The 17,829-nt window shown below is 51.8% G+C and overlaps 2 protein-coding genes across 4 annotated transcripts in view; one reads left to right on the plus strand and one right to left on the minus strand.

The window, feature by feature from the left end:
- Nucleotides 1-447: 447 nt before the first annotated feature.
- On the minus strand, nt 448-2,630 carry foxl1 (forkhead box L1). The gene has a single exon (XM_060922951.1). It carries the CDS (start codon nt 2,367-2,369, stop codon nt 1,305-1,307), a length of 1,065 nt encoding a protein of 354 aa, XP_060778934.1. The 5' UTR covers nt 2,370-2,630; the 3' UTR covers nt 448-1,304.
- Nucleotides 2,631-8,354: 5,724 nt separating this feature from the next.
- phaf1 (phagosome assembly factor 1) overlaps nt 8,355-17,829 on the plus strand; it is a 31,080-nt gene continuing 21,605 nt past the window's right edge. Inside the window, exons 1-7 of one of the 3 annotated variants that reach the window (XM_060923806.1) lie at nt 8,355-8,608; nt 9,106-9,232; nt 16,647-16,729; nt 16,824-16,907; nt 17,104-17,147; nt 17,446-17,525; nt 17,712-17,806. In XM_060923806.1, the coding sequence (XP_060779789.1) occupies nt 9,169-9,232; nt 16,647-16,729; nt 16,824-16,907; nt 17,104-17,147; nt 17,446-17,525; nt 17,712-17,806 (450 nt within the window). In that variant the 5' untranslated portion in view covers nt 8,355-8,608; nt 9,106-9,168. Of the gene's footprint in view, nt 9,233-16,646; nt 16,730-16,823; nt 16,908-17,103; nt 17,148-17,445; nt 17,526-17,711; nt 17,807-17,829 lie in introns of all 3 variants that reach the window. The other 2 variants (XM_060923805.1, XM_060923807.1) reach the window with 2 other exon arrangements.

Below are 17,829 nucleotides of genomic sequence, written 5' to 3' on the forward strand. Positions count from 1 at the left end.
TAAAAGTATGACGTGTCATTCCTTAATCAATTAGGAATGGTAAGGGAATTCTTGGCTAACTGTAATTGTGGGTAAATTGCTGTGGTATAAGAGCTATAAAACACTTCAGAGCATCTAATCACATTGGAAAATAATCAACTCGGAGCCATTAAACACTGTAGATCTTAATTCCTAAGTGTGTGTGTGTGTGTGTGTGTGTGTGTGAGTTCATTGCCTGTGTTAAATTATGTAAAAGTAATAGGATTACTTTATGAGTTCAGCCAACGGTCTAAGACTTTTTGACAACAACACTGTTACATCCAGTTATTAGAACAAATCTACATGGCCTATAGCAGAGCTTCTTCAACAGGTTCATCAGCTGGATCAGGTGTGTTGGTATACTAGAGGAAGCTTGACTCTGTTCCTCTTCTGCACCTCGGACCTGCCTGTTCCATCCTGGTGCCCTGTGTCTGGTCGGAGTCTCATTGCATCGCTCCTGTGGAGGACGGCCCCATACGGACAGTTGAAAGTCACACTTGGAAGATGCTCCGGACACTTACAGTAATGCTTTTATGGCTGAGGACTACAGTTGACTTGCTAACTTTAGGACTGCGGTTGTCATGAACAGTTTTGCACTCAAGTTTCCATCAATGAAGAGTTTATAACATCAACGAAACTGACTTCATGTTAAAACTGTTAATGTCATGTTGTCTGTTGTTGCCCAAATGAGGATGGGTTCCCTTTTGAGTCTGGTTCCTCTCGAGGTGTCGTCTGAGGGAGTTTTTCCTTGCCACCGTCGCCACCGGCTTGTTCATTGGGGATAGATTAGGGATAAAATGAGCTCATGTTTTAAGTCGTTCAAATTCTGTAAAGCTGCTTTGCGACAATGTTTATTGTTAAAAGCGCTATACAAATAAACTTGACTTGACTCTCTCCACTGCATGTCTGTGAAGATTCTCAGTCATCCAGGTCATGGTAAACTGTGGGTGGTAAAAGAGAGCAACTGGACTTGCTTGAAGATTCTTGAAGACGTTTCTCCTCTCATCCGAAAGGCTTCTTCAGTTCTGTCTGACTGGTAGGGAGCATCAGGTATTTATCCTCTCATGGATGAAAAGCTCGTCTAAGGTGTCATAGAGTCATCCTGTTGGTGTGGGTCGCTGGGGGCTGGTTGTGAACGGCCTTTCGGATGAGAGGTGAAACGTCTTCAAGAATCTTCAAGCAAGTCCAGTTGCTCTCTTTTACCACCCACACTGCAGTGATTCCTTGCTATGGAAGTTCAGAAACAACTGCTCCAGATGCGAGTTTGCTGCCTCGGTAACGTGTCCTCAGACCAATTTCTCACCACTGTTCTCGCAGTACTGGAACAGAGTTTGGGGCCACGCCAGGGACATATAGGAGCACAGCGGGTAGGCTCTGGGATAGAGGTGCGGCGCGTGCGCAGTCGGAAACAGGGCTGAGGACGAGAGCGCGCGGTGACGCGTTTCCAGACACGCAGACTCTGCGCCTCCACAGCCGCACTTCCGCTGGAGCCGGGTCACCTTTTTGGCTAGAATGCTGTCTATGCTAAATTTGTTGTCTGAAATCTTCTTTCCGTCTGTCAGGTCTTTTGGAAGGAGTTGCGCGAGAGTCGGAGTGCCCGAGGTGCTTTCTGCGCTTGCGCGCACCTCTGGACACAGCAGTTCTGAGTGATGTTTGGTCTTCGGCGGAGACGCGCTTGGGGAGCGGGGACGCGCGTTGCGCGGGTGCGCGCCCCGGCAGGGTTTCACTGAGTTGGGTGTTGAGTAGCTCGGATGGTGAGCTCGAGGTGGATGTTCTTGGAGCACCATTTCAGCGAGTGCCTTTTCTTTAGTCCCGTCTTTCACCAAGTGCGCCCCTGTGCAAAGTTTGCTGGTGCCTGGAGATAGAAGAGTCGGACCTCGGGCTCGTTTGTGACTCGGTTTGGCTTCACTCGGCTCCTGCAGCTTGGACTTCCTTTTCCTCCTCCTGTAGTTGCCGTTCTCAAACATGTCCAGGCACTTTGGGTCTAGAGTCCAGTAGCTGCCCTTGCCCGGGCGCCCTTTCTCTCTGGGCACCTTGATGAAGCAGTCGTTCAGCGACAGGTTATGTCGGATGGAGTTCTGCCAACCCTGCTTGTTGTCATGGTAAAATGGAAAGCGGTCCATAATGAACTGGTAGATGCCGCTCAGCGTGGCGCGTTTGCCCGGTGCGCTCTTGATGGCCATGGCGATGAGCGCAATGTAGCTGTATGGAGGCTTCTGTGGAGCTTCCTGTCGGGCTGAGGCGAGTCCGAGCGCCGGTATCACGCCTCCGACTTCCCCACCATACAGATAGATCAGGGACGAGTTGGTGAAGCTGAGAGCCGCGGATCCCTGGCTGTGATACAAGGTCATGTTGAGTCCCGTTAAACGCGCACCGGTTCTGAAGTGCTGGAGCTGCGATCCATAGAGATGCTGAGAGTCAGTCAGTCTGCATGGCTGTCCTGCACCAGGCAGCAATGTTAACCTAATTGTTGCACGTTTACTGCTTTATGTTGACTTAGTGCTGGAAAATAAATTGTCTATGATAAACACTGGTTGTGTTTCTCTCAGCCCACCCACATTAATTAAAATTTCATTGCCCCCAAAAGCCCCAAAAGTCTCTCTGCCTTCTTCTCTTCCCACATGTCCCTGAACACACCAGCCAATGGTGAGCTTGGTTTATTCCCTCATTTGTTTATAGAATTAGTCTGTTGATAAGTCTGCCCACCCAAGTTGAATCAAGCTGTGTTTATTTGGAAAAAATTTCCGGGCACCCAATACATAAACGCGCTGATCTGATGTTTGAAAGATCACGTCCACCCCTTGACGCTGAGAGAACAAGCAAACACGACAGACAGAGCTCTCACTCCACTCAGGGTTTCTCTGGTCTGCTCGAAAAGAAAACAAAGCATGTAAAGGAAAACAACTTAAAGAATTCTTCTCTTTGTCTGCTCGATCATCAGATGTGGCAGATTTCTCGAAAAGCCCAGTGTTTCTCACTCACAAGACAATTCCGAATTCAATTCTTCCTTCCTTCCTTCCTTCCTTCCTTCCTTCCTTCCTTCCTTTTGGTTGTGTATGTTTTGAAAAGTGTTGCATAAGAAATTGAATTTGGTGCTAGACCCTTTTCACAGGAACATCACCAGATTAGTGCAGATTTCAGCTACATCTGCAGATTTAACCCTTATCAGTTGTTTAATGTGATAGAGCCGGTATCTCTAGATATGCATTTTTTATAAAACATCAATAATTTGAACAAATGGCAGCCATTTCCAAAAAAGGAGAACTTGGCAGGATACGAGAGTAAACTATATTTTTCTGAATGTGCACATGATGCTTTATATTATGTATTTTCCTGTTTATAGGAGCAAGGGGGATTATAACAACTTTACAAGTGCACACAGCTGGCCCATGATTACATTACGTGTTTGGAGGCTTCAATGGATAAACTTAGAAGTTTTCCTGAGTTTGACTTTTCCATCCACAGACAGTGATTCATAAAGTTTTAGACATGCCAGACCCAACAGCAATGTGTCTCAATGTGTGGGCATTGAGCGCTGAGTAGAGCCGTCACTAGACGTTTATGATTTGGGGGGATTAGCCATCACTGGGGTGGGTGGGAAGGGGAAAGGGGGGGTCTAATGGCATTCTTCCTCCTTATAGACAAAAATGAACCAGAGTGTCTCTTTCATTGCCTTTAGAGTAAAGAACATAAAGCCCTACCTCATCATGATTTCGATTGAGCACAGATATAAATACTACCCGTCAGCCTACAGCAGTCACAGGCTTTGTAACCAAGAATATTTTCTTTTCATGCAAGTTACTGGTCCTAAGAATGTTATTCATTTACACAGCCAACAGAGTTGCTCAATCTTAGTTGGTTCAAGCTGAAAGGTGTAACATTTTCAGCTAACATTTGTCACCACAAATCTGCAAGATCCTTTAAATTGTTCATAAATAATCCAAAACTCTATGTATGAGTAATAAATCATTCAATTCTATATATTCTATTGAATTGGCAACATTTTCTCACCAGATCAGCTTTTCGCAGAGCTGCTGGTGCTGAAGAATTTTCATAAATCCATCTAATAAATAAGAAAATTCAGGATGTTCGGCTTCAAAATACAGGTTAACGTTTATGTTAAAAACTTCTTTCGTCATCTACGTAGCAAGGTAACTTTTCTTTAGCAGTAGGCTAATAAACAACTGCAAATTAGAGTTGATTTTCAATATTTATTAGGCTATATATTGCCACAAATCAAAATGTTAGGTAGGCATTTTAACTACTTTTTGTTGGAGCTTATCCATATACGACATTAACTGTGATAAAAAGTATTTTCCCCCCTGCAGATGACTCTGCATTTTGCCTCGTCTCTTGTACAATTGTGTCAGATGTCTTGTCACTGGTGTGGTATCCCAAGGAATCTTTTAAGGCTATATTAAATAACTGAATAAAATGGGATTGTGAGGAGCACATTTGGAGTACATATGGCTCTTGTTTGGCCCTTGTTTTAAGGAAACTGTACAATAGGTCTGTCTTTGTTCTGATGCGGCACAAGCAGTTATGTAACGTCAAGGAAAACTTGGAGAGAAACTCAGAGATAGTTAAAGGCATACTAAATTGACTAAAGACACACATTAACCAGGATTCCTTTCGCTTTCATATTCAGATTTCTGCAAACGTATACATTTAGAGCAATTTCAGTAATTTCACATTTGTCATGTCCATTAGACATAATTTAGGACATTTCAGAAGGCTAAATGCACTAATGAAATCACTTATAAGCTATCATTCAGACTAAAAAATCTGGTATGGCTTATCTTATGATTAGCATTGTAAGGTTTTTTTTTATTGTTTCAGTGGCATATGATTTCTCTGTTTTTGATTACACATGTGAATATCTGAAAAGGAAATCTTGCTTAGACCAATTAAAAAATGACCATATGTCAGCTATTTATTTGCTGAAGTTGCTATAAAATTGTGCTACAACACAGTTGAATTTTGCACTGGTTACTAGCATTATGTACAGTGTATGGCTTTAATAGTTTTATGGTCATATTACAATTCATATTTGATGGTTGAATAGAAAAACATCCCTCAGAAGAATCTATATATTTGAAGAAACAGGATATAAGGACTAAAACAAAAGATGTTTTTTGTTAAATGTAATTGTTGCTGCTACTTAAATCTGTAATTAAAGTTTACACTTAAATACTTTAAAGATTGCACATACTGTAGAGTTATAAAAACTCATCTTTATTTATCTTTGCATTAATTTAACTACCTACCTACATACATACATACATACATACATACATACAGTGGGGTCCAAAAGTCTGAGACCACTCGTCAAAGTACTTCTATTTTACATTCTGTTCTCATATAATACCAAAAACTTCATTACAAATGATATTATTGACAACTTGAGAGAAAAGTAGAATCTTTGAAATATTTATATGAATTGCAAAGTTTCTTAGTATTTGGTAGACCTATGTCCCCCCCCCCCCCTTTTTTTTTTTTTTTTTTGCTTTAATGACTGTACCTTCGAGCTGGCATTGACTCTACAAGTTTGTGCAAAACCTTATGATCCATTTTAGATTGAATCCATCAGTGTATGATCTAAATCCGTACTTCAATAGAAGATATTAGGCATGAGCACAAACTGCTGAAAAAGTTAATGCTGGCTAAAACAGAAAGGTGTCAGCATTAACTTTTTCAGCAGTTTGTGCTACAGTAGCTCTTCTGTAGGATTGGATATGGGCTAGCTTCCGTGCCTCATGAGAATCAATGAGCTTTCCACACCCGTGATCCTGTTGTGGGTTCACTGGTTGTCCTTCCTTGGACCACTTTTAGTTGTTAGTAACCACTGCATACCGGGAACACCCCATAAGATGTGTCATTTTGGAGATGCTCAGACCCAGTCATCTAGCCATCACAATCTGGCCCTTGTCAAAGTCATCCTTACGATCCTTACGCTTGCCCATTTTTCCTGCTTCAAACACATCGACTTCAAGACCTGACTGTTCTCTTGGTGCCTAATATATCCCACCCCTTGACAGGTGTCACTGTAATGAGATAATCAACGTTATTCTTTTCACTTGTGTGTGTTTAATTTTATCTTTTATTTAACTTTTCCACTGTACTTCTGTGTGTGTGTGTGTGTGTGTGTGTGTGTGTGTGTGTGTGTGTGTGTGTGTGTGTGTTTCTGTCTGTCGTGTTTAATTTTATATTTTATTTAACTTTTCCACTGTACCTGTGTGTGTGTGTATTTTATTTTATCTTTTATTTATTTAACTTTTCCACTGTACCTGTGTGTGTGTGTGTGTGTGTGTGTGTGTGTGTGTGTGTGTGTGTGTGTGTGTGTGTGTGTGTTTAACGTTATCTTTTATTTAACTTTTCCACTGTACGTCTCTCTCTCTCTCTCTCTCTCTCTCTCTCTCTCTCTCTCTTTCTCTGTGTGTGTGTTTGTGTGTGTTGTGTTTAATTTTATCTTTTATTTAACTTTTCCACTGTACCTCTGTCTCTCTCTCTTTCTCTCTGTGTGTGTGTGTGTGTGTGTGTGTGTGTGTGTGTGTGTGTGTGTGTGTGTGTGTATTGTGTTTAATTTTATCTTTTATTTAACTTTTCCACTGTACCTGTGTGTGTATTTTTTATTTTATCTTTTATTTAACTTTTCTACTGTACCTGTGTGTGTGTGTGTACATATTTTTTATTTTATCTTTTATTTAACTTTTCTACTGTACCTCTGTGTGTGTGTGTGTGTGTGTGTGTATTTTTTATTTTATCTTTTATTTAACTTTTACACTGTACCTGTGTGTGTGTGTGTGTGTGTGTGTGTGTGTGTGTGTGTGTGTGTGTGTGTGTGTGTGTGTGTGTTTAATTTTATCTTTTATTTAACTTTTCTACTGTACCTGTGTGTGTGTGTGTGTGTGTGTGTGTGTGTGTGTGTGTGTGTGTGTGTGTGTGTGTGTGTGTTTTTATTTTATCTTTTATTTAACTTTTCTACTGTACCTGTGTGTGTGTGTGTGTGTGTGTGTGTGTGTGTGTGTGTGTGTGTGTGTGTGTGTGTGTGTATTTTTTATTTTATCTTTTATTTAACTTTTACACTGTACCTGTGTGTGTATTTTTTATTTTATCTTTTATTTAACTTTTACACTGTACCTGTGTGTGTGTGTGTGTGTGTGTGTGTGTGTGTGTGTGTGTGTTTTTATTTTATCTTTTATTTAACTTTTCTACTGTACCTGTGTGTGTGTGTGTGTGTGTGTGTGTGTGTGTGTGTGTGTGTGTGTGTGTGTGTGTATTTTTTATTTTATCTTTTATTTAACTTTTACACTGTACCTGTGTGTGTATTTTTTATTTTATCTTTTATTTAACTTTTACACTGTACCTGTGTGTGTGTGTGTGTGTGTGTGTGTGTGTGTGTGTGTTTAATTTTATCTTTTATTTAACTTTTCTACTGTACCTGTGTGTGTGTGTGTGTGTGTGTGTGTGTGTGTGTGTGTGTGTGTGTTTTAATTTTATCTTTTATTTAACTTTTCTACTGTACGTGTGGGCGGCACGGTGGTGTAGTGGTTAGCGCTGTCGCCTCACAGCAAGAAGGTCCGGGTTCGAGCCCCGGGGCCGGCGAGGGCCTTTCTGTGTGGAGTTTGCATGTTCTCCCAGTGTCCGCGTGGGTTTCCTCCGGGTGCTCCGGTTTCCCCCACAGTCCAAAGACATGCAGGTTAGGTTAACTGGTGACTCTAAATTGACCGTAGGTGTGAATGTGAGTGTGAATGGTTGTCTGTGTCTGTGTGTCAGCCCTGTGATGACCTGGCGACTTGTCCAGGGTGTACCCCGCCTTTCGCCCGTAGTCAGCTGGGATAGACTCCAGCTTGCCTGCGACCCGGCTACAGATAATGAGATGAGACTGTACATGTGTGTGTACCTGTGTGTTTTTTTAATTGTATCTTTTATTTAACTTTTCTACTGTACCTGTGTGTGTGTGTAGCAGTATTGCTGTGTATGCTACCATCTGGTGGACATTTCTAGAAATGTGTAAAGATGAAACGTGGATCTCCAGCAGCACAGCAAGCTAAACTCTGAGGTAAAGTCTATGTGGAGGATTAAATACTGCGAATTAAAAGTGTTACACTGAAACCGTTCAGATCAGTATTAATTAGTATTTAGGGAAAGTGTTGATACAATCCATAAAAAGACGGATATCACATGGAGTTAAATGTTAGTGTATGCGTCTAAATACTTTTCCAAGTATTTTTATTACACTAAAAATCATCAGCGTATCCTTCATCGTCACAGGACTCTTACTTTGACAATTAGAAAAACCGGAAGTGTAGCGACTTTTCATACCGGAAGTTGAAATATCAGCTGATCGAGGTGTTTTTGATGGAAGTTGCCGTCGGAGCAGTGTAGGGTTTTTGTTTTTTGTTGTTGTGTCGCGCTGATGATAAACATCAGTGGGACTGAACCGTTAGCGCAGGCTTCAGAAGGGCGACTGACCGTGAGGCGGGCAGAGGGCGCGGAGGCGCTATGAGCAGGCTGGGCTCGGCGGTGTGAAATTGGCTGCTGAAGCTCAGTGAAGAAAGAAAACACGGCGAGGCGAGTCGCTGTGCGGGTGTGTGCGCGCGCGCTGAATCCGTTAGCGAATGTAAATACAGTGGTGTGAGCGGAAAGGCAGATAAACTCCGCAGCTGGGGGCATTACCTGCTAGCAGCTCAATTACTACACCAGAGTGAATAACATAGAAAGAGAGAAAGAAAAAGGTGTTTTTTCAGTCCAGGAGGGCGAATCGCTTGTCCTGTGTGTGTGTGATGTTGGCAGTGTTGGGGTTCAGAGAGGCTGTGTGCTTTAGGAATCTTTCTCTCGAATGATTTTTAATGTTCGTAACATAGAGGAAAGACAACCTGTAACCATTCGCCATATTTAAAAAGAAAGTTAGTATTTGCGCCCCTTTGTAATGTTAAGTATGTATTTGTGAGTCTGTGTGCATTAGGTGTCTGTTGTGTGGTGCGGATGTGTGTAAGAATGCGGACAGCGCGCTGCGGCGGTCTGCAGCCCTGAGTGTGAAACGCGGTTGATGTGCAGGTGGAACTGACGCTTGTGTGACGGTAGTTTTTAGTGTGAGAGAGAAAAGGTCCAGCTCTGGCCCAGTCCGAGAAGCCCGCTGAAAACCCAATGCTGGATCTGGAGGTGGTTCCTGAGCGCTCTTTGGGAAATGAACAATGGGAATTCGCATTAGGTAAGATTTATTTAAAAAAAAAAAAAGGCAGCTTGGGAACTGGAAGCTAAAAGGGGCATACTGTGGAAAACTGTTTTTCTTGTTGCTTTTGAAACATGTCGATGTGGACGTACTGGGCCTTTCAAAGAATGGATTGTTATCTTCCCGGTATGTAATGACCATAGAAAGAAAATAGGCGGAGAGAACAGGCCAGTTACAAAAGTGTATTTTCTCTTACTGAGATTCTCCTCTCATTGCTTATGGTGCCACCCTTTATTAACATGACCGCCCATAACAATCTGAATCTGGGGGGAGGGGCTGAGCAGGGCTGGGGGGGAGGAAGGGGGCGGAGCGGGGGATGAGGGGGAGGAAGGGGCTGAGGGGAGTGGGGGGGGTGGAAGGGGCTGAGCAGGGGATGGGGGAAGAAGGAGAGGAGCGGGGGGGAAGAAGGAGAGGAGCGGGGGGGAGAAGGAGAGGAGCGGGGGGGAGAAGGAGAGGAGCGGGGGGGAGAAGGAGGAGGAAGAGGCTGAGTGGGGGGTGGAAGGGGCTGAGAGGAGAGGGGGGAGGAAGGGGCTGAGAGGAGAGGGGGGAGGAGGGGGCTGAGAGAAGTGGGGGGGAGGAAGGGGCTGAGAGGAGCGGGGGGAGGAGGGGGCTGAGAGGAGAGGGGGGAGGAGGGGGCTGAGAGAAGTGGGGGGGAGAGGGGGGAGGAAGGGGCTGAGAGGAGCGGGGGGAGGAGGGGGCTGAGAGAAGTGGGGGGGAGAGGGGGGAGGAAGGGGCTGAGAGGAGCGGGGGGAGGAGGGGGCTGAGAGGAGAGGGGGGAGGAGGGGGCTGAGAGAAGTGGGGGGGAGAGGGGGCTGAGAGAAGTGGGGGGAGGAGGGGGCTGAGAGAAGTGGGGGGAGGAGGGGGCTGAGAGAAGTGGGGGGGAGGAAGGGGCTGAGAGGAGCGGGGGGAGGAGGGGGCTGAGAGAAGTGGGGGGGAGAGGGGGGAGGAAGGGGCTGAGAGGAGAGGGGGGAGGAAGGGGCTGAGAGGAGCGGGGGGAGGAGGGGGCTGAGAGAAGTGGGGGGGAGAAGGGGGAGGAAGAGGCTGAGTGGGGGGAGGAAGAGGCTGAGTGGGGGGAGGAAGGGGCTGAGCGGGGGGATGGGGGAGGAAGAGGCTGAGTGGAGGAAGGGGCTGAGCAGGGGGATGGGGAAGGAGGAGAGGAGGGGGAAGAAGAGGCTGAGTGGAGGAAGGGGCTGAGCAGGGGGATGGGGAAGGAGGAGAGGAGCGGGGGGGAAGGAGGAGAGGAGGGGGAAGAAGAGGCTGAGTGGAGGAAGGGGCTGAGCAGGGGGATGGGGAAGGAGGAGAGGAGCGGGGGGGAAGAAGGAGAGGGGGAAGAAGAGGCTGAGTGGAGGAAGGGGCTGAGCAGGGGGATGGGGAAGAAGGAGAGGAGCGGGGGGGAAGAAGGAGAGGGGGAGGAAGAGGCTGAGTGGGGGGAGGAAGGGGCTGAGCAGGGGGATGGCGGAAGAAGGAGAGGAGCGGGGGGAAGAAGGAGAGGAGAGGAGCGGGGGAAGGAGGAGAGGAGCGGGGGAAGAAGGAGAGGAGAGGAGCGGGGGGAGGAAGGGGCTGAGAGGAGCGGGGGGAGGAGGGGGAAGAAGAGGCTGAGTGGAGGAAGGGGCTGAGCAGGGGGATGGGGAAGAAGGAGAGGAGCGGGGGGGAAGAAGGAGAGGGGGAGGAAGAGGCTGAGTGGGGGGAGGAAGGGGCTGAGAGGAGCGGGGGGAGGAAGGGGCTGAGAGGAGCGGGGGGAGGAAGAGGCTGAGTAGGGGGATGGGGGAAGAAGGAGAGGAGCGGGGGGAGAAGGGGCTGAGAGGAGTGGGGGGAGGGGGCGGAAGGGGTTGAGAGGAGTGGGGGAGGAAGAGGCTGGGGGGGATGAGGGGGAGGAAGAGGCTGAGTGGGGGGATGAGGGGGAAGAGGAGGCTGAGTGGGGAGGAAGAGGCTGAGTGGGGGGGGATGAGGGGGAAGAGGAGGCTGAGAGGGGGGGATGAGGGGGGGAGAGGAGGCTGAGTGGGGGGGATGAGGGGGAGGAAGAGGCTGAGTGGGGGGGGATGAGGGGGAAGAGGAGGCTGAGTGGGGGGGATGGGGGGGGGAGAGGAGGCTGAGTGGGGGGGATGAGGGGGAGGAAGAGGCTGAGTGGGGGGGGATGAGGGGGAAGAGGAGGCTGAGTGGGGGGGGGAAGAGGAGGCTGAGTGGGGGGGGGAAGAGGAGGCTGAGTGGGGGGGGGAAGAGGAGGCTGAGTGGGGGGGGAAGAGGAGGCTGAGTGGGGGGGGAAGAGGAGGCTGAGTGGGGGGGGAGAGGAGGCTGAGTGGGGGGGGAGAGGAGGCTGAGTGGGGGGGGAGAGGAGGCTGAGTGGGGGGGGAAGAGGAGGCTGAGTGGGGGGGGGAAGAGGAGGCTGAGTGGGGAGGAAGAGGCTGAGTGGGGGGGATGAGGGGGAAGAGGAGGCTGAGTGGGGGGGATGAGGGGGAGGAAGAGGCTGAGTGGGGGGGGATGAGGGGGAAGAGGAGGCTGAGTGGGGGGGATGAGGGGGAGGAAGAGGCTGAGTGGGGGGGGAAGAGGAGGAAGAGGAGGCTGAGTGGGGGGGAAGAGGAGGAAGAGGAGGCTGAGTGGGGGGGATGAGGGGGAAGAGGAGGCTGAGTGGGGGGGATGAGGGGGAGGAAGATGCTGAGTGGGGGGGATGAGGGGGAAGAGGAGGCTGAGTGGGGGGGATGAGGGGGAGGAAGAGGCTAAGACAGAGGAGGTGGAGTAAGGGGGCGGAGCGGGGGATGAGGGAGAGGAAGGGGCTGAGAGGAGTGGGGGGGGCGGAAGGGGCTGAGAGGAGTGGGGGGGGCGGAAGGGGTTGAGAGGAGTGGGGGGAGGGGCGGAAGGGGTTGAGTGGGCAGGGGTGAAGGGAGGAAGGGGCTGAGTGGGGGGGGAGGAAGGGGCTGAGAGGAGTGGGGGGAGGAAGGGGCTGAGAGGAGCGGGGGAGGAAGAGGCTGAGTAGGGGGATGGGGGAAGAAGGAGAGGAGCGGGGGGAGAAGGGGCTGAGAGGAGTGGGGGAGGGGGCGGAAGGGGTTGAGAGGAGTGGGGGAGGAAGAGGCTGGGGGGGATGAGGGGGAGGAAGAGGCTGAGTGGGGGGGATGAGGGGGAAGAGGAGGCTGAGTGGGGAGGAAGAGGCTGAGTGGGGGGAGGAAGGGGCTGAGCGGGGGGATGGGGGAGGAAGAGGCTGAGTGGAGGAAGGGGCTGAGCAGGGGGATGGGGAAGGAGGAGAGGAGGGGGAAGAAGAGGCTGAGTGGAGGAAGGGGCTGAGCAGGGGGATGGGGAAGGAGGAGAGGAGCGGGGGGGAAGGAGGAGAGGAGGGGGAAGAAGAGGCTGAGTGGAGGAAGGGGCTGAGCAGGGGGATGGGGAAGGAGGAGAGGAGCGGGGGGGAAGAAGGAGAGGGGGAAGAAGAGGCTGAGTGGAGGAAGGGGCTGAGCAGGGGGATGGGGAAGAAGGAGAGGAGCGGGGGGGAAGAAGGAGAGGGGGAGGAAGAGGCTGAGTGGGGGGAGGAAGGGGCTGAGCAGGGGGATGGCGGAAGAAGGAGAGGAGCGGGGGGAAGAAGGAGAGGAGAGGAGCGGGGGAAGGAGGAGAGGAGCGGGGGAAGAAGGAGAGGAGAGGAGCGGGGGGAGGAAGGGGCTGAGAGGAGCGGGGGGAGGAGGGGGAAGAAGAGGCTGAGTGGAGGAAGGGGCTGAGCAGGGGGATGGGGAAGAAGGAGAGGAGCGGGGGGGAAGAAGGAGAGGGGGAGGAAGAGGCTGAGTGGGGGGAGGAAGGGGCTGAGAGGAGCGGGGGGAGGAAGGGGCTGAGAGGAGCGGGGGGAGGAAGAGGCTGAGTAGGGGGATGGGGGAAGAAGGAGAGGAGCGGGGGGAGAAGGGGCTGAGAGGAGTGGGGGGAGGGGGCGGAAGGGGTTGAGAGGAGTGGGGGAGGAAGAGGCTGGGGGGGATGAGGGGGAGGAAGAGGCTGAGTGGGGGGATGAGGGGGAAGAGGAGGCTGAGTGGGGAGGAAGAGGCTGAGTGGGGGGGGATGAGGGGGAAGAGGAGGCTGAGAGGGGGGGATGAGGGGGGGGAGAGGAGGCTGAGTGGGGGGGATGAGGGGGAGGAAGAGGCTGAGTGGGGGGGGATGAGGGGGAAGAGGAGGCTGAGTGGGGGGGATGGGGGGGGGGAGAGGAGGCTGAGTGGGGGGGGATGAGGGGGAGGAAGAGGCTGAGTGGGGGGGGATGAGGGGGAAGAGGAGGCTGAGTGGGGGGGGGAAGAGGAGGCTGAGTGGGGGGGGGAAGAGGAGGCTGAGTGGGGGGGGGAAGAGGAGGCTGAGTGGGGGGGGGAAGAGGAGGCTGAGTGGGGGGGGGAAGAGGAGGCTGAGTGGGGGGGGAGAGGAGGCTGAGTGGGGGGGGAGAGGAGGCTGAGTGGGGGGGGGAGAGGAGGCTGAGTGGGGGGGGAAGAGGAGGCTGAGTGGGGGGGGGAAGAGGAGGCTGAGTGGGGAGGAAGAGGCTGAGTGGGGGGGATGAGGGGGAAGAGGAGGCTGAGTGGGGGGGATGAGGGGGAGGAAGAGGCTGAGTGGGGGGGGATGAGGGGGAAGAGGAGGCTGAGTGGGGGGGATGAGGGGGAGGAAGAGGCTGAGTGGGGGGGGAAGAGGAGGAAGAGGAGGCTGAGTGGGGGGGGAAGAGGAGGAAGAGGAGGCTGAGTGGGGGGGATGAGGGGGAAGAGGAGGCTGAGTGGGGGGGATGAGGGGGAGGAAGATGCTGAGTGGGGGGGATGAGGGGGAAGAGGAGGCTGAGTGGGGGGGATGAGGGGGAGGAAGAGGCTAAGACAGAGGAGGTGGAGTAAGGGGGCGGAGCGGGGGATGAGGGAGAGGAAGGGGCTGAGAGGAGTGGGGGGGCGGAAGGGGCTGAGAGGAGTGGGGGGGGCGGAAGGGGTTGAGAGGAGTGGGGGGAGGGGCGGAAGGGGTTGAGTGGGCAGGGGTGAAGGGAGGAAGGGGCTGAGTGGGGGGGGAGGAAGGGGCTGAGTGGGGGGGGAGGAAGGGGCTGAGAGGAGTGGGGGGAGGAAGGGGCTGAGAGGAGCGGGGGAGGAAGAGGCTGAGTAGGGGGATGGGGGAAGAAGGAGAGGAGCGGGGGGAGAAGGGGCTGAGAGGAGTGGGGGAGGGGGCGGAAGGGGTTGAGAGGAGTGGGGGAGGAAGAGGCTGGGGAGGAAGAGGCTGGGGGGGATGAGGGGGAGGAAGAGGCTGAGTGGGGGGGATGAGGGGGAAGAGGAGGCTGAGTGGGGAGGAAGAGGCTGAGTGGGGGGGATGAGGGGGAAGAGGAGGCTGAGGGGGGGGATGAGGGGGGGGAGAGGAGGCTGAGTGGGGGGGATGAGGGGGGGGGAGAGGAGGCTGAGTGGGGGGGATGAGGGGGAGGAAGAGGCTGAGTGGGGGGGGATGAGGGGGGGAGAGGAGGCTGAGTGGGGGGGGATGAGGGGGGGAGAGGAGGCTGAGTGGGGGGGATGAGGGGGGGGAGAGGAGGCTGAGTGGGGGGGATGAGGGGGGGGAGAGGAGGCTGAGTGGGGGGGATGAGGGGGAGGAAGAGGCTGAGTGGGGGGGGATGAGGGGGAAGAGGAGGCTGAGTGGGGGGGATGAGGGGGAGGAAGAGGCTGAGTGGGGGGGGATGAGGGGGAAGAGGAGGCTGAGTGGGGGGGATGAGGGGGAGGAAGAGGCTGAGTGGGAGGGGGAGGAAGAGGCTGAGTGGGAGGGGGAAGAGGAGGCTGAGTGGGGGGGGGAAGAGGAGGCTGAGTGGGGGGAGGAAGAGGAGGCTGAGTGGGGGGGAAGAGGAGGCTGAGTGGGGGGGATGAGGGTGAAGAGGAGGCTGAGTGGGGGGGATGAGGGGGAGGAAGATGCTGAGTGGGGGGGATGAGGGGGAAGAGGAGGCTGAGTGGGGGGGATGAGGGGGAGGAAGAGGCTAAGACAGAGGAGGTGGAGTAAGGGGGCGGAGCGGGGGATGAGGGAGAGGAAGGGGCTGAGAGGAGTGGGGGGGGCGGAAGGGGCTGAGAGGAGTGGGGGGGGCGGAAGGGGTTGAGAGGAGTGGGGGGAGGGGCGGAAGGGGTTGAGTGGGCAGGGGTGAAGGGAGGAAGGGGCTGAGTGGGGGGGGCGGAAGGGGCTGAGAGGAGTGGGGGGGCGGAAGGGGCTGAGAGGAGTGGGGGGGCGGAAGGGGTTGAGAGGAGTGGGGGGAGGGACGGAAGGGGTTGAGTGGGCAGGGGTGAAGGGAGGAAGGGGCTGAGTGGGGGGGGAGGAAGGGGCTGAGTGGGGGGGGAGGAAGGGGCTGAGTGGGGGGGGAGGAAGGGGCTGAGAGGAGTGGGGGGGGAGGAAGGGGCTGAGAGGAGTGGGGGGGGGAGGAAGGGGCTGAGAGGAGTGGGGGGGGGAGGAAGGGGCTGAGAGGGGAGGAAGGGGCTGTGAGGGGAGGAAGGGGCTGAGAGGGGAGGAAGGGGCTGAGAGGAGTGGGGGGGAGGAAGGGGCTGAGAGGAGTGGGGGGAGGAAGGGGCTGAGTGGGGGGTGTGAGGGGAGGAAGGGGCTGAATGGGGGGAAGGGGCTAAAACAGAGGAGCGGGGGGATGGGGAAGGGGCTAAGAAGGAGAAGAGCGGGGGGATGAGGGGGAAGAAGGAGAGGAGCGGGGGATGGGGTTGAGGGGGGATGGGGTGGAGCGGGGGAGGAAGGGGTTGAGAGGAGTGGGGGGAAGAAGGAGGGGAGTTGGGGGAAGAAGAAGAGGAGTGGGGGGTTGGGGGGGGGAAGAGGGAGGGGAGTTGGGGGGAAGAAGAAGAGGAGCGGGGGGTTGGGGGGAAGAGGGAGAGGAGTGGGGGGAGGACAGGGAGAAGGAGAGGAGCGGGGGGAGAAGGAGAGGAGCTGAGAGGAGTGGGGGGCTTGTGGGAGGGGGGAAAGGGCTGGGGGTGAGGATGATGAGTCTTGATCAGCACATGTTTGAAACTTAAATTTATCATTCAACAAAAAGCATCTCGGGGAATTTTATAAATGAAAACTTTGTTCTCTTTAAGGCTTTGGGCGGCTGATTGGAGGCTTGTGAGTTCAAATCCTAACAGCACCGAGCTGCCAGAGTTGGGTCCTTGAGAAAGATCCTTAACCATCAACTGCTTAGTTGTTAATTGTAAATTGTGTTGGACAAAGGCGTCTGCCAAATGAATAAATGTGAATAAAGATTGGGCCGCTTCATATCACACTGCATGTAGCTTGTACACAGTTTTGAAATTGAATTTTTCTTTCTCTGCGTCTCCCCATTATTCCTCATCCTTTGGCTAAAGAATACATTTCAGAAAGTTGAGACAAATTGGTCTGTTAGTCCATGTTGATATTCATATTCAGAAGGGGTTAGCTACTACAATGAAAAGGTTCCTTTTTTTTTTACTTCTAAAAGGAATGCCATTGGCCCAGGCCATTTCCATCTTGCAGAAGCACTGCCGAATTATCAAGAATGTCCAGGTGCTCTACAGCGAACAGGTAAGAATTGATCAATCGTGTTTAGTTTGTAATCGGGGGGCACAAAACTGATGCTAGATCTTGTTCATTTAACCTCACACTCTCTTCTTTATAGATGCCACTCAGTCACGACCTCATACTCAACTTGACTCAGGATGGAATTAAACTGCTGTTTGATGCCTGGAATCAGAGACTGAAGGTTGTGTGTGTGTGTGGGGGGGGGGGTCTAGTTATGGAAGCTGAGAAATTGCTTTGCTCATTTTTGAATTTAGAATTTGTATTTTTGAACAGTTTTATTTAGTTGTGTTTTGTGTTCAGCCTGTTCTGTTTTCTTTTTACATTTGTTTGCATTTACATGAACCTGTGTCCACTGAGTCAAACTTTATTATATCCAGGTCATTGAAGTGTATGACTTGAGCAAGGTGAAACTGAAATACTGGTATGTAACATGCATGTATTATTTTCAGTTATATAGTATATTTGATCAGTTTGTCCACTACAGGAGAAAGATGCAGAATCAAATAATAGTGGAAACTGTCAAATGCTATCACTTAGAGTTGTTTGGGCGTAGCTTGAAAATGACAGCCTGTGTTTGAAAGACTTTTGGGAAATAAATAAGTGTCACTGGCTCAGAGCTACAGTGCCACCTGCTGCGGGAAAAATCTAATAGGGTTAGAAGTATGTGTGTGTTTGCATCTGCACAGAACAAACATTATCTCTTGTTCCTTATCTTACAGTGGCGTACATTTTAACTCTCAGGCAATAGCACCCACCATAGAGCAGATTGACCAGTCCTTTGGCGCTACTCATCCAGGAGGTACAAAGTACAATCTCTCGGTTCCTATACGAGAATAAATACTGCTTTCTTTGCTGATTTTATCTGAACTGCAAGTGCAGTGTGTGTGTTTACGTTTCTCTGTAGGGAGGTATGTGCACTGAGCATGCGCTGACCTTTTTTAAAGGATTCCTCATAGTAATTAAATAATTGTCCCTCCATACCCAGTTTACAATGCTGCCGAACAGCTCTTCCATCTGAACTTCCGAGGTCTCTCGTTCTCCTTTCAGTTAGACTCATGGAGCGAAGCCCCGAAATACGAGGTAAATTTTCTGTCCACGTTGTT

The sequence above is a fragment of the Neoarius graeffei genome, chromosome 6 (assembly GCF_027579695.1).
Source record: "Neoarius graeffei isolate fNeoGra1 chromosome 6, fNeoGra1.pri, whole genome shotgun sequence".
NCBI lineage: Eukaryota > Metazoa > Chordata > Actinopteri > Siluriformes > Ariidae > Neoarius > Neoarius graeffei.